The 18,688-nt window shown below is 38.0% G+C and overlaps 1 protein-coding gene and 2 long non-coding RNA genes across 9 annotated transcripts in view; 1 reads left to right on the top strand and 2 right to left on the bottom strand.

Annotated features, from left to right (window-relative positions):
* Positions 1 to 1,681, bottom strand: part of LOC133725458 (midasin) — a 33,380-nt gene extending 31,699 nt beyond the window's left edge. For all 4 annotated transcript variants that reach the window (XM_062152727.1, XM_062152728.1, XM_062152729.1 and 1 more), the window contains exons 1-2: positions 1,198 to 1,681; positions 776 to 1,095 (exon numbers count right to left, since the gene is read on the bottom strand). In XM_062152727.1, coding sequence (XP_062008711.1) covers positions 776 to 1,095; positions 1,198 to 1,296 — 419 coding nt within the window. In that variant the 5' untranslated portion in view covers positions 1,297 to 1,681. The remainder of the gene's footprint in view (positions 1 to 775; positions 1,096 to 1,197) is intronic.
* An 815-nt stretch (positions 1,682 to 2,496) lies between these two features.
* LOC133741149 (uncharacterized) lies at positions 2,497 to 6,937 on the top strand. Of its 2 annotated transcripts, XR_009861653.1 has the most exons (8): positions 2,497 to 4,761; positions 4,842 to 4,970; positions 5,154 to 5,181; positions 5,424 to 5,510; positions 5,869 to 5,993; positions 6,110 to 6,196; positions 6,477 to 6,512; positions 6,609 to 6,937. It is a non-coding gene; the product is annotated as an uncharacterized LOC133741149 (long non-coding RNA). The 2 variants fall into 2 exon arrangements; XR_009861651.1 differs by having other exon boundaries at positions 5,424 to 5,993.
* A 1,300-nt stretch (positions 6,938 to 8,237) lies between these two features.
* On the bottom strand, positions 8,238 to 17,403 carry LOC133741135 (uncharacterized). Of its 3 annotated transcripts, none has more exons than XR_009861646.1 (5): positions 17,258 to 17,403; positions 10,164 to 10,320; positions 9,623 to 9,672; positions 9,244 to 9,545; positions 8,238 to 8,801 (listed from the first exon to the last, which is right to left on the bottom strand). It is a non-coding gene; the product is annotated as an uncharacterized LOC133741135 (long non-coding RNA). The 3 variants fall into 3 exon arrangements; XR_009861647.1 differs by having other exon boundaries at positions 9,244 to 9,521; XR_009861643.1 differs by having other exon boundaries at positions 9,244 to 9,672.
* Between the last annotated feature and the right edge of the window lie 1,285 nt (positions 17,404 to 18,688).

Below are 18,688 nucleotides of genomic sequence, written 5' to 3'. Positions count from 1 at the left end.
GTTGACACAAGATAAATAATAAACTAAAAAGTTTCACAAATCAATGATTTATGCTTTTGGTCATAAAGATTACTGAGATTTTAACTTATTTTTTCTTGTTACGCTGAAGGAGTGATATCCTTGTGGATTACAAGTCAAGTTCCTTATATGATTACTAGCATTAGCAATTTAGCATCAGCTTAGACAGCTGAGGGAGAAAATAATCATAGAGGAGAGCACAAAATCCATCCCTTATCCACTAGCCTTTCGAGGGATTGCAGGGGGAAAGTAGTTGCTCCTGCAAAATTACACCATTTTTGCATCGGCAACCGTGGTCCACAATCTTAAGAGTCCAAGCACCAATATATTGCCCAACAACCAATAACAAACCATATTTCATCTTTTAAGTTACATTCCAAAGCTGAGATACACACAGATATGAAAGTATTCTATACAACACTTCTCTTTCATCCTAAGCAGTGGCCATGACTACGAAAAGCTACAGAAACAGACTCTGTTCCATAATAGGTAGGTTCTGCCCAAATAATCATTCGGATATTTATAAAGTTTATGCTCCTAAGAAAGCAACTTGCTTCATTCCTCAGATCACTATTCATTTATATTTGATATCTAAGTTAATCTAGTTATGTTTATGTTCCAATAATTTATCACTAAATAATACCTTGGGTAGTATATAAAATTACACACAAACACGCAAACAAGACACATATGCATGCACACAACACATAGATTATACATTATCATTCGGCTTAAACAGATAAACAGATGAACCTACCCCAACAAAAAAGGAGCCAAATCAAGGGCGCAACAGAAGGCCAAACAAGCATGCTCATGAAGATCCAATCCCCTCCCAGCTCTATTGTAGAACTCAATAACACTGTACACTTCACTTAAATCTCTATCTTCCCCAAAACTTCCACCTCTCTTGTCGGTATTAGTCCCCAAATTGGGCACCAGCCGAAGCAACTCCACAGTCTTATCCACAACCTCCTCAGCTATAGGGCGAAAACATCCTATCAGGGGAATAGTGTAACTAGGATTCACAAACACCTCAACTAGCGCTTTCACCACTTCATCTTCAGTAACTTTGTCTCCCTGCATCAAAAGGAACAAAATTCACTCACATCATTCATATTCTAGTCACTTTTTGTTCTTCAATTTCTTCAGCAACCAAACAATTGAGAATGAAATGGTTACCTTTTTCGAGAGCCAATCGAATTTCGGAAACGATCGGAGCTTTGGGCAACGATCGAGTAACCTCTCCAGTGCAGAATCCAGACTGAAACTCCCATCCATGGCGGCTTTGAAAACTCAATTGCAAAAGATGATTAAAACTATACTGGGTATATATATGTTAGTAGATACTATATATATAATCTCAAAACCAAAATCAAACCAAAACAAAATTATATGAATGTAGTTCAGTGAAAATGGAGAAATTTCGTTTCCAAAAACACAAAGCCCGTTTTGTTTTTTTCAAAGTTCAAATGAATTTGACAAAACAGATTTTCCCAAAACTTTTGAAAACGATTTTCAATTGCAGAACTCGTAACCAGAAGACGAAGAGAAATTAGGGTTTTGGCGTAGAGATTTGCTTTTCGTGGACGAAGGGTTTGAGCTAGAAAGCTTGACGTTAGGGTTTATGTGATCCTTGGTTCAGCCTCTGAGGTTTTAGTTTTTTAGGGTTTAGGGTTTAGGGGCAGAGGGGTTTTATAGAAGACAACCGGACACCGCTTAGCCAGGTGACATTCAATTAAATAATACCGGAAAACAAGAAAAAAGGAAAAAACCCCAAAAGAAAATAATAAAAATTGGGTCCAATCTTTTTTTGATGTTTTTTGTTTTTTTTAAGAAAAACGGTGGCTCTAGTTGGATATCTAAATTTAATATTTAGAACTTCATCTTTTTTTAATTGTTAATCTTTGCCTAATCATATACTCTTCTTACCTTTACGACAAATCTCGTCAATTTTTCTTTTTAATTTCACTATATTCTCTCTTCAATCTCTCATGTTTGTTGAAATTTTCAATTAGTTATTATTTCCGATCAAACTCCCTTTTGTGAAGTTCACATAAGCATCTAAAACTGGTTACATTCTGCCATTTTCTGATTAACAGAAGCTTAACTCTCTTAACTTTTTTTTTTTATTAATAGAAAATGAGAAGTTTAGGTACTATGTCCCCTCCAAGGTCTAGTGATATCTCATTCATCAATAATACAAATGGTTAGGGGTGCTTCATCCCCTACCTTTCCCTAAAAAAAAATACCTCTAACTACTTAATACACACTCCTTACTCAATACCAATGATTTAATTTCTTATTGTAATATTTTAATAAATACACAACTCAAAATACCTAAAACCCTTCTCAAAAATCATGAAATATCTTATTATTTGACAATATTAAGGTTACCATTTAATATGATTAGTATATATTAGTATATTGACGTTGTGTAAATGACCAAATTGATTATTTGTTTTAGTTTATTAGGAAATCAATAAAGATGTATTATTGTCAAAGAGATGGCCAGAAATTATAATCGTCAATTTGATTGAAATTAACAAGCTCATGCTCTTTTTACAAGTATGAATCAAATTAATGATTTGATTTTCTAATTCAAGTTTGCTAATATAATGTATCTAGATAATCATATGCTTTGAATTTGTTAAAAATAAAAATAAAAATAAAATTCCTCGAGGGAAACTATTACTCATCCTATTGAATGGAGATGTTGGAATTTAGTAGCTTTCAATATACATGTACAGGGTCATTCAAATAAGCTGCAAATCTCCAATTACATCGCAATCACAGCACCCAACAACAGATTACAACCAAAGACAAATAACTCTATACTCATCCAACACATTCTCACTCTAAAGAGTATACACTAACATGGCAATGGATCTAACGACGAAACATGAATTGGCCAGGTGATCAAGCTAAATTGACCAAAATAGGTCCCAATTAATGACCACGTACAATAGATAACTATTGGGTGGATCATCCCAGGATCTCCAGGAAACGCACGACCTTAAGCCGGCAGGAGACTTGGTTCTATTAACAATGAACCAGCTACCCGAATCCATCCACTCGTTGGAATCCATGACCACAACCTTAACTAACAGTAATGTGGCCTTATTTGAAATCTAAAAACATTTTCAAAAACTAAAAACCACAACCAGAGAAAGACAAAAATATGTGGCGCAGCATACTGATGGCAATAAACTGATACTCGGACAAACAAAGAGTCTCACAATCACAAACCGAACCAATACTAATCAACCACCAATCTGGAACCATACGACTATTCCAATGGTCGACCTAGCCACCACTATGAGTAATAGCCTCCACTTTTCCCATCATCAAAGTCTAGGGATGTTTGCCTTTATGTGACCACGTATGGCCCGACCAACCAGCCGCCGACCACCGTCCTACCTCCATCTGCAGCCACTTCACTAGAAAACTTATTAAAGAGCAACCACAACCCCAGCAGACTCCAAGATCTTTGTTGCCGATTGGAAGCAATCGATCCAAACATAGAAACCCACAATGCCACAACGCCTCCACGGCAGATCGTGCTTATAGACCGTAGTTTCCCCAGATGGATCCACAAACCACCCACCATTGTGCGCCGATCAGTCATGCTTTCCTCTGCTGCAGATTCAAGAAAAGCAAGTATGATTCGATTAAACGACTCCACTATCAACAATCGATATCCACCACCCTTACTACGCCTATGCTAAAGAATATTGCATGTTGAGGACTTTGGACCATCCAACGACGAGGAAACTGTTTTTTCTAGGGTTTTGTCATCGTGTGCTCGAGAGAGGCAAGAGTTTTTTCTTAAAACTAAAGATGTTAACTTCTATTTTTAAAATAAAAATGCAAGTAATCAAGACCCTGCGAACCTCCTCTCCCTTTTATTCATTGATTCTCTATCAAAGACAAAGTTTGGGCTTCGACCAACAAACTAAGTTTATTACCTAGAAATAGATGAAAGTACACAAAAAAAAATAGGCAACTCCCTTACAAAATTCTTCGTAGTTGAATTGATAGAGATAAATAAATAAAAAAATAAAAAACCAACAACAACAACAACATCAAAAAATAGTTGAAGATCGACAAAGATGTAATTGTTCAAGGGTTTTTGATAAAATTAAGAATGTGTATTTAGCTTTTTAAGTATTTAAAAAAGTAAATTTGAGGTTTAATAGGAGAGGTCCAAATATCAAATTTGGAGGTTCAACTAGAACTACCCTGAGGAAAAAAAAAAAAAAAAAAAAAAGGGACAATGATAAAAAAGGTCATTTTAAAGTACTTTATGATAATCCAGACACCACAAATGTCCTCCTGATAATTAAGGTCAGCTATTAACAACCTACCACTAGAGTTAAACTTAATTACAAAAACTGCCACCGCTGGCTCTCTCTCCCTCCCTTCCGTTAATATGTTATCCGTTCAAATTCAACTCTTTACCAAAATCTCTCTCTCTCTCTCCACAAACCCTTACCATCCCAACCTCCTTGACCGCGACTCCTTGAGACCTTCCTCGACTTCTCCGACTCGCCGCCCTTCACCATCGATATCTCCTTCGAGTGGATCCTCGACTCCCGTGACTCCGACACCGATCAGATCAAGCTCATTGATCGCGCCCTGCAGTTGAGATCGATGCTCCTCGAGGCCGGTAAGAGCTCGGCGAGACGACGAGCCTCCAATCACAACTCCATCTCCTGGGCTCTCCCTCTCGACCTCACCATCAAGGTAAGCCCAGGTTTTATTGTTGAAGTAAAATTTGAACTGTAATTGTTGCCGGAAACTGGTTTGATCGTGTTTGTTTTTAGGCATTCCGATTCTTTCGTTTCGAAGCTGCACTTAGTGGTGGAGAATCATGGTTTAGGAACAATATATGTATTACTTGATGCTGGTTGAGAGAGGACAGATCATATTACCTTGCGAAAGGTGTCCTGAAGGTACGTTGTTATTGTTTCATTCTTAAGTATCCTTTTATTGTTTGGCCCTTTTTTGTGTGATTCTCTTTGGTGATGTTCTCTATATTAGCTTAGAGGAGCTGACCTCAATACTCTTATTTTTAAATTTGGCTGGTTTAAATTTTCAATTTTGTTTAATTTTTTAATTTTTTGGAATTCTCACAGGAAACTCAGCGTCTCCTCAGTGAACCTGGTTAGTGCTTCATTCTTAGTCACCGGTTTTTTTTGGAGCTGGAATGTTGAATTGAGCTGTTGATTAGTTTGATTTGGGGTTTTGTTTGTTTTGTTAAAGCGATTCACGTAAAAGTGTGAGCTTGATATTGTTTGGTTGGGTTTTTGTTTTGATGTAATGTAAAGAATTGAGCTTTTGGTTTTTGGTTTTATGGGGATTTGTGGGTTTGCTAGATTTTGTTTTACTGTGTTGTGATTTTACAGCTCCGGGAATTAGTGCTTCGCCATCGGAAGACAATATGCGGTATTTCAATGTGATGATCTTTGGCCCGACTCAATCTCCGTATGAAGGTATAAATTACTGAACTTCATTCCTTTGTGGAAATGTTATGCCTTACAAGGAGATTTTGGGGTTTATTTTATCCGATGTTCATATTGTGATTAGTAGGGTATTAGTTCTGTTCATGAATTTGGAAGATTGAGCTCTAGTTTTGGTGTAAAAGCTTGATGGTAACTCTGATCCGGGAATCCTTTTCATATTCATTTATTCTGTAAGTGCATGTATTTTCTTACATGTACTGGAATGATGATATATGATGCTGGAAATCGATGATCTGCATTATTGGGTGCTTGCATTGTCAAATTTTTTCACCCATAGTTTTTCTAACCATGCATGTGTTGGGACTCGCATCATATGTGCATTCTTTAGATTGGTGATTTGGGATTGTAAATCAAAGTCAAACAACAGACATTAGTGTCTGGAGCTGTTCATGGAACTTTGCCTTGGATGGCACCTGAGCTTTTAATGGGAAAAGTCATATGGTGACAGAGAAGGTAATACTGATGCCACCTTTATACATATGTTGAAGTTTCGGGCTCTTATGATTATTGACTCTTCAAATTGGTGACTAGCTTCCGAGTTGTCATGTGTTGTTATTTTGATATTGTAGATTGATGTTTACTCGTTTAGGATTGTTATATGGGAACTGCTTACTGGCGATGAACCTATACAGATATGCATTGTGCTTCTATAATTGGTAAGGACCAATGTTTTGGAGGCTTATGATCTATTTGTGTATTGTGAATGATTCCTTCCATTTTACATTTGGTAGGTTCACTTATATAGGTTACTGTTATCATTTTTTTAATATGTGCACACCAATCTTAGAGAAGCTTCACCTTATGTGCATATACAAATTTGATTTAAATTTCATTTCTTGCTTGGAATTGTCGTCACTATCGTCTACTTCATATTTGTGTGTGTCAAATTATCTTTATGAAGTGTCAAATATGTGGTTCTTACCGGCAATGCTTCAGGATACCCAATAGGAGCTATGATGACACGACATCAAGGTGAGTTTAGCTATTTACTGATTTTACTCTACGGAACTTAATTATATCAATGTTTTGTCTTTAGTAGTGTTGAACTGACTTTGGCTTCCTTTACAGGTTTTTCTTATTTTGGTTGGGGACTATGGTACTCTGATATCGAAGCCCAGCTTTCCTTTTGAAGACGTGTATATAATAAATTAATCGTGAGTACCATGGTGAAAGCTATGTCATGAGATATAGCTTTGTGCTTCCAAATTAGACTACTGCACCAATTTTTGTTATTTTTCATTTTCAGCATATGCTTCTTTATGTCAGATGTTACATTCAGGGACATCATTTTATATGTCCAGCTTATGCTTTTGTTCAATATAAAAAGTGATTGATTATCTGTAAGAACATCTTCATCATTTTATATTGGCTATGTAGAGCACGGTAGCCTAATAAACCTCATACTTGACCTGGTGTTATTGTTTAGATCATATATGACATTAGGATTTGCTTCAGCTATCACATTGTCTCTGCAAATAGGGACAGACGTTGTCTTATTGAATGAGCATATGATGTTTCATAATCTAGTCAAGTCACTGATCATGTCGCCGTTAATCCCTGGTCAAGTCACTGGCCAAGTTATGTCACTGGCTATGTCATAGTCATGAACATGTCACTGGCAATCCCTGGCCAAGTCACTGACCATGTTACTGGCCAAGTTGCATGTCACTTATTATGTCGCTGTAGTGATATGGCCAAGTCACTAACCATATCACTACAAATACCTGACAAAGTCACTGTTAACCTCCAACAAAGTCACTAATCATGTCGCTGTTAATTCCTGGCCAAGTTATCGACTACGTCACTGGCTATGGCATTATTTAATTTACTGTTAGCCTCAAATCACCGACAAAGTCACTGACCATGTCACTAGCCAAGTTGCATGTCACTTTCCATGTTATTGTTATACACGTCACTGACCATGTCACTTACAATGTATGTAACTGATCATGTAACTGAACATGTAACTGATCATGTCACTTACAATATATGTAACTGACCATGTAACTGATCATGTCACTGACATGGCCTGTGACAACCTCACTGGCCAGGTCGCTAGACAAGTCATTGGCCAGAGAAGTCACTGAAAAAGGCCAACTCCTTGGGAACGTGTGTTAACCTCATGTCACAGATTATGTAACTGATCATGTAACTGACCATGTAATTGATCATGTCACTGACATTGTCATTGACATGGCCTGTGACTTTACTGGGCCAACTCCTTGGCAACGTGTGTTAACCTCATGTCACAGATTATATAACTGATCATGTAAATGACCATGTCACAAATTATATAACTGATCATGTAAATGACCATGTCACTTACAATGTATGTAACTGATCATGTAACTTACAATGTATGTAACTGACCATGTAACTGACATTTTGAATCATGGATACTAAATGCATCCATTGCTGTAATCTCAAGTCACTGACTATGTTACTGACCATGTCACAATCATGATCATGTAAATGTCAAAGCCACTGACCAAGTCACTGTAACCTCAGGTCACTGACTATGTTACTGGCCATGTCACAATCATGATCATGTAACTGTCAAAGTCACTGACCAAGTAACTGTCAATGACATGTGACTCATCAAGTCACTTTCAATCACCACTTATCAAGTCACTGATCGGGTCACATTACATGTCAGCTAAAACAAACTTGTATGATGACATGAATAAAAAACATAGATTAACTGTGAACATATAGGAGTGTTATGAGTCTTGACTCTTAAAAATAGCAGAGCTACATCTATTATTGAATAAAGGAAATACAACAAGAGGCTGACTGCAAATGATATAAATATTGCACATATGCAGCTAGGTTGAGTAAACATCTTTTCATTGGCCAAATACAATGGAAGTAAGTGTTGAGTGAGCCTAGATGTCACCAAGTCTGAAGAAAACCATTCGGGTACAACTATCACACAAGGAGACCGTGGAATCATGATCAACAAGAAACTTCACAGTTTGATTGGCCAGAGCCTTTGGAGTACTCTTCTTCTGCTACCAATGAGTTACTCTCAAAAGTTGAATTTTTAAAGGTCTGATGCATCAGGTGGCTCAGAGAATTTGAATTGTCTCCGTGGAAGGAAGTAGTCATCATGAAGGGTTTTAATCCACTGTAGCCCTTCATTTCTTCACCAATCACAGAGTTGACAATGATAGGGACAATCGGAGATGACACTGAATCGATTCTCTGCTTCTTAGGCTTGTGTTCCTGCTGGTGACCTGGTAGAGAACTTCCCACCATAACCTGATTTATCAGAAAAACAGAATATTAGATTATATGATAAAGATCAGTAAAATTAACATTAATGTGTCGAACTAATCAAAAATATTAGATTGATTTTATAGTGGTCAGAAATGCGCTTTCGTAGTTGATAGTAAAACAAAAGATAAACTCGACCATAATAACTCTATTAACACACTATTTTGGCCTCACTCCTCTTCTTTAGAGAAGAATCAACACAATGAATTAGTGATTTTCTAGCAATAACAGAATATCAATAAGCAACTCCTATATCCCAATGATAAAAGAACTCAGAATTCATTTAGTTACAACTGTTTTAATCACCATTGTGTCAAACTAGTGGTAGGTACTAACATTTTACCAAAAGATTTCATCATTACTTAGTCATTCAGCAGTAAATATGCTAAGATAATAAAAGTAGAATACTTTTATGAGTTCATCATACCCACTCTGGCTTCCATGACCTCCATTTGGGTTAAGAGTTAAGACGGAGTACCCCACATGGTAAGTTCAGGTCATCAGGGAACTACAAACAAGGACAAATAAACACAAGAGATATGCGCTCAAGTAACGAAACATCAAAATGGAAGAAGAGAAAAGAGTACTGCCTCTGGAATAACTTCACGAAATTACGAGAGTACTCTGTAGTACAGAGAAAAAACTTTGTGCTTACTTTTAAGATCAAGACGGCAGCAAAACATCAATACTCAATCTTTCTCCACGCTACCATTCCAGAGCAATTTTTATCTAAGAGATCAAGAATTATCAAATTCTTTAGTCACTTCTCCAAAGTTTTATTAAAGCAGCAAAAGTAGCAAACAAACCTGGCATTCCACTCTGCAGTCATTGCTCCCCTAGCCCTCTATACAGTGATCTAGATGATGAGAACAAAGCAATAGCAACAAAATCAGCTAAAGTGGCACTTTTGAGAAATGAACAAATTGATGGCAAAACCAGAACCCTAAGAATTTAGTGGCAGTAGTAACCACCATGATTCTTGAACCCAGTGTGTTGGATCATGTATGCGTACTACCTTACTGCTTCCATGAATTTAGTACACACAAGACTAAGCTTGAACATACATAACATTACAACAATCTTTTTCACATTAACAGATGTAACTATTTTTCCATTTATCATATAATGCCGCTCTTCATATTCTGGCCTTTGGAACCTAGGAGTAACTAACTGCTCACTCTACTAGGAACATCAGTTTGAGGCAAACTTAAAACTTTTTAGGAACCAAACTTAAACTTTTCAATGGGTATCTAAAAGAAGCTTGACTTTAGATAATACAAAAAGAATCACCAAAAGAACAAAAAAAAAAAACACAGACATGAGGGAACTCAAAAGATGAAGTCTTACAGCATCCTTAAATGCAATAAAAGCATCCTTTGGAGAGTATGCATACGTCGTTCCACTATCCAAGACAATTCCATGCTTTTCATCAAACACCTTTGGGTAAAACTTCAAAGCCTTTCCAGCCACATGTATCTCCATCAATTCAATATTGTAATATGGACTGTTGTGTCACACCCCAAACCCGAGACCAATATTATACTGAAATATGGTACCCGAATTCGTGATGTGGGTTATTACAAATAAAACTTCCTCAATGGATAAATTAAAGTAAAAGAATTTGCAAATAAGTCTGAATAATACTTTTATTAGAAATTGAAATTATTATTTTTACAATACTAAAGCTGAACAAAATATATTACATTATTTCTTTTGAGAAAGCGGTAGAAAATAAAACATTCATTTATTTAGAGAATCGCCCCATTTTCCCCAAGCGTCTAATCGCTACCTGAAAACAAGAAGGTGTAGCATCATGAGCAACACAAGCCCAGTAAGTACACAACATACATTCTTATATTAATGTGTCTTATAGGAAATCAAAGTGAATAACCAAGTAAAAATGTACCGGGAACCATTTATATGTTCATACGAATTCTTAAATATGTATATGTATACGCACAATACACACACACATATATACAAATATATTCATCCGTGTGAATGGTTTATAATAAATCATATAGTCACATCTCCTTATTGAACCAACAATATATTGCAGCATTAATATGTGAAATAACCTCAAAGAAATGCATGCTCAATTCTCTTTTTCACTTATCATCGTAACATATTAATAATATATCACAGACAGATATTTGATCGAAATAATATAAGTACACTTCTCTTCTTAGTGAATTTTCGGATTAACTGGTAATAAATCATAAATACAAGTGCTAGGGTCCAACGTACTATACCCAAAGCACGAGTAAGCCAGGTTGACTGGTAACAAATCATAAATCCACGTGCTAGGGTCCATAATACCAAAGCACGGGTAAGCCGCAGCATACAGAGGACAAATCCAAAGTATGTATACTCAAGGAGAACACCTCTTTCCTAAGAGTATAATAGTGCACTATCTGTAGGGACTAGGGCCCAGGCTAACTCCTCATAACACCAAAACACATTTACCAGTAATTCACTTAAGTACGGGGTAATACTAATCACTCGGCTTCACAATTGTACTTTTCAAACATAATCAAATCCTCAAAATACAATCTTTATGAATTATAGATCGTAATATATATGTATATGTACACCCACATAAAGAGACATATACTTAGGAATAATCTCATATGAAAACATATGTAACATAATTGTATAACACAATTAAGTAAATTCACTAGCAAACAACATAATTACAAATAAGCTTATACATAATTGAAATCAAGTAAAATATGTAATAATAAAGCACAAGCATTAAATGAATAACTATACACAATTTAAGAAAATTATATTATAGTTAGTATTTCAGTTCTTATGTCCAAATCCATTGAAGTTCATCAACCGTGTTCATGTTTCTCCGATTAGAGTCATCAAACTTCAAGATGTGTTATATTGTCCATCACAAGTCCGAATTAGTCAAATGAGTACACCATTTCAAAGGGTTTTTCACAAGGAATTCAATGGAATAAGTCATGTAGTCCAGATCAGAGGGATATAGTCCAGAAATGGTGAAGAACCATAACAGTGCAGAAACCGATATTTTTGATACTGACCTTTGGTGTTTAAGTCTTTACGTTCCTTGTATTTTACCATTAATTCTCAAACTCTCCAGATCACAAGTAGAGGTCCTAAGCTTCAAATTGATATAAAGTTTGTAGAAAATGATTAAGGAATGAGGGAGATATGAATTTTTGAAGTTGTAGTGGCTGTATGAGATTTCCAGCGAGTTTAAAAGTTGAAAACTTTGATTAGCCATAACTTCTTCATTTCTTAACCTTTTTTAGTGATTCAAAAGCCTAAACTGAAGAACTTTTGATGAGGAATTTAATACTGTAAATAGTTTTAACAAAACAGACTTTGTTATATACGAAAATACAGGTTTGCAGCAAAGCAGATCCTTTTCCATTTTATCACATTGATTATGTAGTTTGATAAATCTTAAAGACAAAAGAATATAGAAATGTATTCATGTATTCATGTACTTACTTAAGGAACTCAGAAGGTCTTGTGATCAAACTTTGGACTTCTTTCACAAAAGGTTCACAAAAGGAAACTTCTTAAGGGAAATAGGATGAAGGATTTGTGTGAGGAACTTTTAGTTGGGTTTTCTCTTCAACTAAGGGAGTTTTTTGATCAAATTTTGCATTTGATCTTCAAGTTGAGTATGATCAGATCATAATGATATATATAGGCTAGAATTAAGCACTAAGATAAGTGAGTGACTAATATTGTAATGCAAGTGGCTAATCCACTAGTTAGGTTAAATGATTAAAAGGAAGAGTAAAATTAAAAGAGTAGTAAAAGAAAGAAAACATAAAGCAGCTTTGCCAATTATATATATATATATATATACATGCACACATCCATAAATATATAGATACACATTTACCTAATTGATAAGTAAAGAACTTTAGTGCTTTGTTACACCACATAACAAAAACATCATCACTCTCATTTCAACATATCGAGAAAAAAAGTGAAACTTCTTGAAACCTAGGGTTTTGCCGCCCGGGTTCTAGGGTTTCTGCATAGCCGTTTACGGCCCGGAGGAAGAAGACAACTCGTCTTCTTTGGTGAAAGATGAATATCTTGGTCTGGAATTGCCAAGGAATCGTGAATCGGAAGACCCGGCATGCGCTCAAACTTCTTACCCAGAAGCACCAGCCTCGTCTTGTCTTCCTGAGTGAAACTCATTGCACCAAGCCGCAGCATCAATCTCTTCCCCAGGCGGTGGGGCTGCCAAACATAATCCATTTCGATAGAGTGGATCGTGCTGGAGGGCTTGCCCTCCTTTATGATGATTCGATCACGGTAACTGTACGAGACGTAAACTTTTTCTTCATTGATGTGGATGTGAAAGGGCCTGATGACATCCAATGGCGGTTCACTGGTTTTTATGGGCACCCGGAGACAGGGCAGCGACATCTCTCATGGGATCTGCTCCGTTCCCTCGCGCGCCGATCGACAGACAAATGGATCGTAGCCGGGGATTTTAATGAGATATTGGAACTGAGTGAGAAATCTGGAGGAAGGCTCCGAAGTCAGCAACAGATGAACGCATTTCGCCAAGCTTTGCTGGACTGCAATCTTGTAGACCTGGGGGCAGCTGGCGGACCCTTCACATGGAGTGATGCCCACACAAAGGAGAGGTTAGATAGGGTTGTTGGTTCCTCAACGTGGCAAGGGGCTTTCGGCTTTTCCAGGGTAGTTCACTTGCCCCCTAGCAGATCTGACCACGTTCCTATGCTTCTGGAAGTCCGAACGGAACAGATTGTGCATCATAGAGGCAGGAGGCGGTTTCGATTCGAAGAAATGTGGTGTTCCCATGAATCTTTTACCCAGGTTGTGGAGGAGGCCTGGACGGTACCCCAGAATGGGAGCCCGATAGTGCAAGTGTGTCGAAAAATAAAGGATACGGGAAAGACGTTGTTGGATTGGGACAGAACAACTTTCAAAAGTAGGAGGGAAGAGTTGGATTCGGTCCGATGCCGATTGGATTTGCTGCTGCAGAAGCCTTTTGACTCGGGTGACCAAGCTGAAAAGCTCCAGTTATCTCGGCGATTGAGTGAGTTGATGTCCATTGATGAAACTTATTGGCGTCAACGATCACGTGCAATTTGGCTTAAAGATGGAGATAGGAACTCTAAATTTTTCCACCAAAGAGCCTCGAATCGTAAGCAGAAGAATAAGATTAAAGGTTTGTTTGATGATAATGGGGTATGGCAGACTTCCTCTAATGACATTGAAGACGTGGTTATGAAATACTTCCAGCAGGTTTATGCTAGTCAGGCACCAGATGTTAGAGCTCAAGAAGTGGTGTTGCAGACAATTGGTTCAAGAGTTACTGTCGAAATGAACGAGTCGTTATTGGCTCCTTATAGTATGGAGGAGGTTCGAAATGCCCTCTTCCAAATGCATCCCTCCAAAGCACCTGGACCGGATGGCATGTCTCCCTTCTTTTTCCAGAAGTACTGGGATCTTGTGGGGTCAGAGGTTAGTAGAGCAGTGATTTCTTTGTTGACAACTAAGGATATGCCTTCGGATTTGAACTTTACTCATGTGGTTTTGATTCCGAAGGTGAAAGAAGTACAGCATATGTCACAACTACGACCTATTTCTTTATGCAATGTCCTTTACAAAATAGCTTCAAAGGTGTTGGCTAATAGATTGAAAGTGCTATTACCGGCCATTATCTCCCCACAGCAGAGTGCGTTTGTCCCAGATAGGTTAATCTCTGACAATACTTTAGTGGCCACTGAACTTGCTCATTATATGAATAAGTTGCGAAGAGGCCAGGAAGGATTTTTGGCTCTCAAATTGGATATTACTAAAGCCTACGACCGTTTGGAGTGGGATTTCCTCAGGAAAATAATGCTCAAAATGGGATTTGCGGTTCAATGGGTGGATTTGATCATGTTCTGCCTCTCCACAGTCCGGTATTCTTTCCTCATTAATGGGATTCCAAGCGGGTTTGTTACTCCTCATCGAGGATTGAGGCAAGGTGATCCCATCTCTCCTTATTTATTTCTATTATGTGCTGAAGGATTGTCAACCCTTATTTCTCACTCTGTGGCTAATGGTCAGTGGCAAGGGTTGCGGGTTTGTGATGGGGCCCCTGTTATTAGTCATTTGCTTTTTGCAGATGATAGTATGTTGTACTCTAATGCTTCTTCTCAGGATTGCCTTTTGATTCGGAATATATTAAATGTCTATGAGAGAGCTTCGGGGCAAAAGATTAACTTGCAAAAGAGTAGTGTGGTATTTAGTGGGAGTGTGCCTTCCATTCTACAGCGCTCATTGGCTGACATTCTAGACGTTCAGGTAGTGGACAAGCATGAGAAGTATCTTGGCATTCCTACTCTGGTAGGTAGATCGAAAGCTGACACTTTTGCTTATATCAAAGATAATTTGTCAAAGAAGCTTACAGGTTGGCGTACCAAATTATTAAGTGCAGCTGGTAAGGAGATCCTGATAAAAGTCATAGCACAGGCAATGCCCCTGTACACTATGAATTGCTACCTTCTACCGCAGAATTTGATCCATGAACTCCACCAACTTTGTGCCCAATTTTGGTGGGGGAGTACAGAAGATAAAAAAGCTATGCATTGGAGAGCTTGGGATGAGTTATGTAAACCTAAAGTGATGGGTGGAATGGGATTTCGTCATCTGTTTGCTTTTAATCTGGCTATGTTAGCTAAACAAGGATGGCGTCTAATTCAAGATCCTGGGTCTTTGGTTGGTAAGCTGTTGAAGGCAATCTATTTTCCCCATTGTACTTTTTGGGATGCGGAGGTTGGTTCAGCTCCATCCTATGCTTGGCGGAGCATTCTGAATGGTAGAGATATTCTGCAGGCCGGTATTCGGCGTCATATTGGGGATGGTAAGTCCACCAACGTGTGGACTGATCCTTGGTTGATAGGGGAGGATTTGACTTCTTTCTATACTCCTCGAGTTAATATGGTTTCAGATCTTATTTTATCTCCAGGTGTTTGGAACCAGGCTTTACTACAGGAGCTCTTCCCTTTACATATTACACAAAAGATCTTGGCGCTACCGCTTAGTAATCGTATGCATGCTGATCGGTGGATTTGGTCTGGTGATAAGAAGGGAGGCTTCACCGTCAAATCCGCCTACCATATAGCACGGGATAGAGTTTTGGGTGAGAATTCTAGCATGCCTAACCCTAGTGCCGAGCTTTGGAACAGGATTTGGCAAGCCCCGGTCCCGGGGAAGGTTAAAATTTGTGTATGGAAGGCGGCGTCCAATATTCTTCCATCTCGGAGTCGGCTAAGTGAAAGGGGTATAGACATTGATACCCAATGCCCATTCTGTGACGAAGAAATTGAGTCCCCTCTACATGCATTAAGAGATTGCTCTCATGCAAAATCCTTTCTTCAATTGGCAAATATTCCCACTGTTCCCTCTTCTGCAAGCGTGATAGAGTGGTTAGTAGCTTCTTATTCTCAGTCCCCTACTACCTTTGCTACCTTGTTGATGGTGATTTGGGCAACTTGGCGTAATCGAAACGCGAAAGTGTGGGGAGATGAAGCTAAGTTAGCTTCGGAAGTTGTGCCACTTACTCTAGGATGGTGGGAGGAATTTAAGGTTGCTCATTCATCTTCTCGCCTAGCATCTCCAATACAGAATGTTAGATGGAAGAAGCCTCCTATAGGGATGATCAAACTAAATGTGGATGCGGCTTTTAGCACTGCGGATGGGAGTGTAGGTGTTGGGGGTGTGTTTCGAGACTTTGAGGGCTCTTGTTTGGGAGGTTTTCGCCACACACTTCCTGCAGCTTCTTCCGCTCGGCATGCGGAACTGGTAGCGCTGCTGGTGGGTGTCCAGCTAGCTATCTCTCATCAATTTGTCCCTCTGATAGTGGAGACTGATTGTCAAGACTTGGTACAAGCTGTGGTGCATGCCTCCTTTGATCATTCGGAGCTGGGCTACCTATTAGGTGACCTTCGAGAGGTCTTGCAGCTAGCATCCTTTGCGCAAGTTCATCATGTGCGCCGAGCAGCAAACATAGTGGCTCATACTTTAGCACAAGATGCTAGACATGGGCAGTTTTTTATGCAGTTCTTTACTGTACCTCCTCCAAATGTGGTGGAGCTTATATCCATTGATTGTAATGACTTGTAAGTCAATGAAATCTATTTCATTTCCCTCAAAAAAAAACTTTAGTGCTTTGTTAAGGTAAAAAGAAAATATCAATAATTAGTACTAAAATGACATGCATCATAAAAATAATATGGATGAGAGTCTTGAGCTTAATAACAAAGTAAGACATTTCGAATATAACTAATAATATAGTACTCTATAGTTGACACTAATTTTCGGGTTATTACATGTTGCCCCAAAAATAAAGTGTATATGTGAGATGAAGAAAACACATTACTCAATAAAACAAACTAAATTAAAGGCATTATGAAAGTATGTACCTGCAAAAAGGATCCAAATGGGCAAGCACCATATCCCGGGGGGATTTAATCCCACCTAGAACCATAACGCCCCCACCTACACCCATTCCTCCATAACACATAAAAATGAATCACTGATAACACCTTTAGCAACAAGCTGGTCCATGACGTAAATGAATCACTGATAACTGATTACTATCCCTTAGAGCAAAAATATGCACATTGAACTTTTGCAATAGCAACAAAGGAACGTGAGAACTTCTGATTCATGGCTAGACACGTCCTACATTGAAGAAAACTAATATTTTGGTACGACTTGATGGCTTCAGTTGATTGGGCTCATACTTTGCCTTAAACACTATTATTCCCATCAAGATCAAACCAAGTTTACATACATTGTATTGTAATAAGTACTCTAAATGCTTGAAAGAAATTGGCCAAGAAAACAAGAATAGAGCACCGGGTGTGTTTTTAGTGGAGTTATAACTTTAACCTTACAATCTGAATATCAGACAAGTTCAGCAAAAGCAGCAATCAAACAATTTCTCCTGTCATCCAATGGAACATGAGTTGCCGCACATAAAAGATTATGAAGCACAACTATCCAAACTATTTAGATTGTTCTAATTCAACAAATGAATTTCGTAACAGCATGCCACAGGAATCATTTCAACAAGCACAAAGGAAAAACAACAGAACTTCAGTTCTCGAATAACCTTGCACAATTAATGACTCTCACAGCTAATTACCAAAGAATCAAATCAAACAAGTCCAATTTCATTCAATCCATGAAAAACTAATAACTACACAAAAATTACAGCTTTGAAAAACAAGTTCAATAATTCCCTAGACCATTTGATGCAGAAAAATAACAGCAGAAGTACATAAACATAATTTTTCCGGCTCTAAACAAAAGAAATGAAGGAAACACAGCTAAACTAGTGAATCTGATTTCGAATTCTTTTGGTTCCTACCTTCTTGTCAAAAGCTTCATACTTAATTTTAATTAAGCACATTAATCGCTAAGCTCTTATTAAATGACCCTCAACCATCGTAATAATCACAAAAGTAACTAAGTTATTGACTAATTCAAGCATGGAAATGAAGCCGAACCTGATGGTTATCGCATGCTTCACAGTCAGAACAAGGCACATAAGTGACTAGTACTTCCCGTATCCACAATCAGAGCGAACATCTGAGGCAGTGTTCCAATCCACAACCGCGTCGTGTAGTACCTGATTCCAATTCCAAGTTCCAAAACCTTCAGTTCACTACAACTACAAATACCAAAGCTGAAGAAAAAAAAAAGCTAGGGAGAATTGAGAAGAGAATCAAACCCGTTGGTAAGGAGATCATGTAGAGCCTCGTGCGCGTTTGGCTCCGATCTCTGGAGACGTCGACCATTGAAGGCTCGCCGGATTGCTGGCACTGCTTCAAGAACTCATCCACTGA

The sequence above is a fragment of the Rosa rugosa genome, chromosome 1 (assembly GCF_958449725.1).
Source record: "Rosa rugosa chromosome 1, drRosRugo1.1, whole genome shotgun sequence".
Lineage (NCBI taxonomy): Eukaryota > Viridiplantae > Streptophyta > Magnoliopsida > Rosales > Rosaceae > Rosa > Rosa rugosa.
The sequence above is the reverse complement of the archived record's forward strand: the minus strand, read 5'-3'. Positions and strand labels throughout refer to the sequence as shown.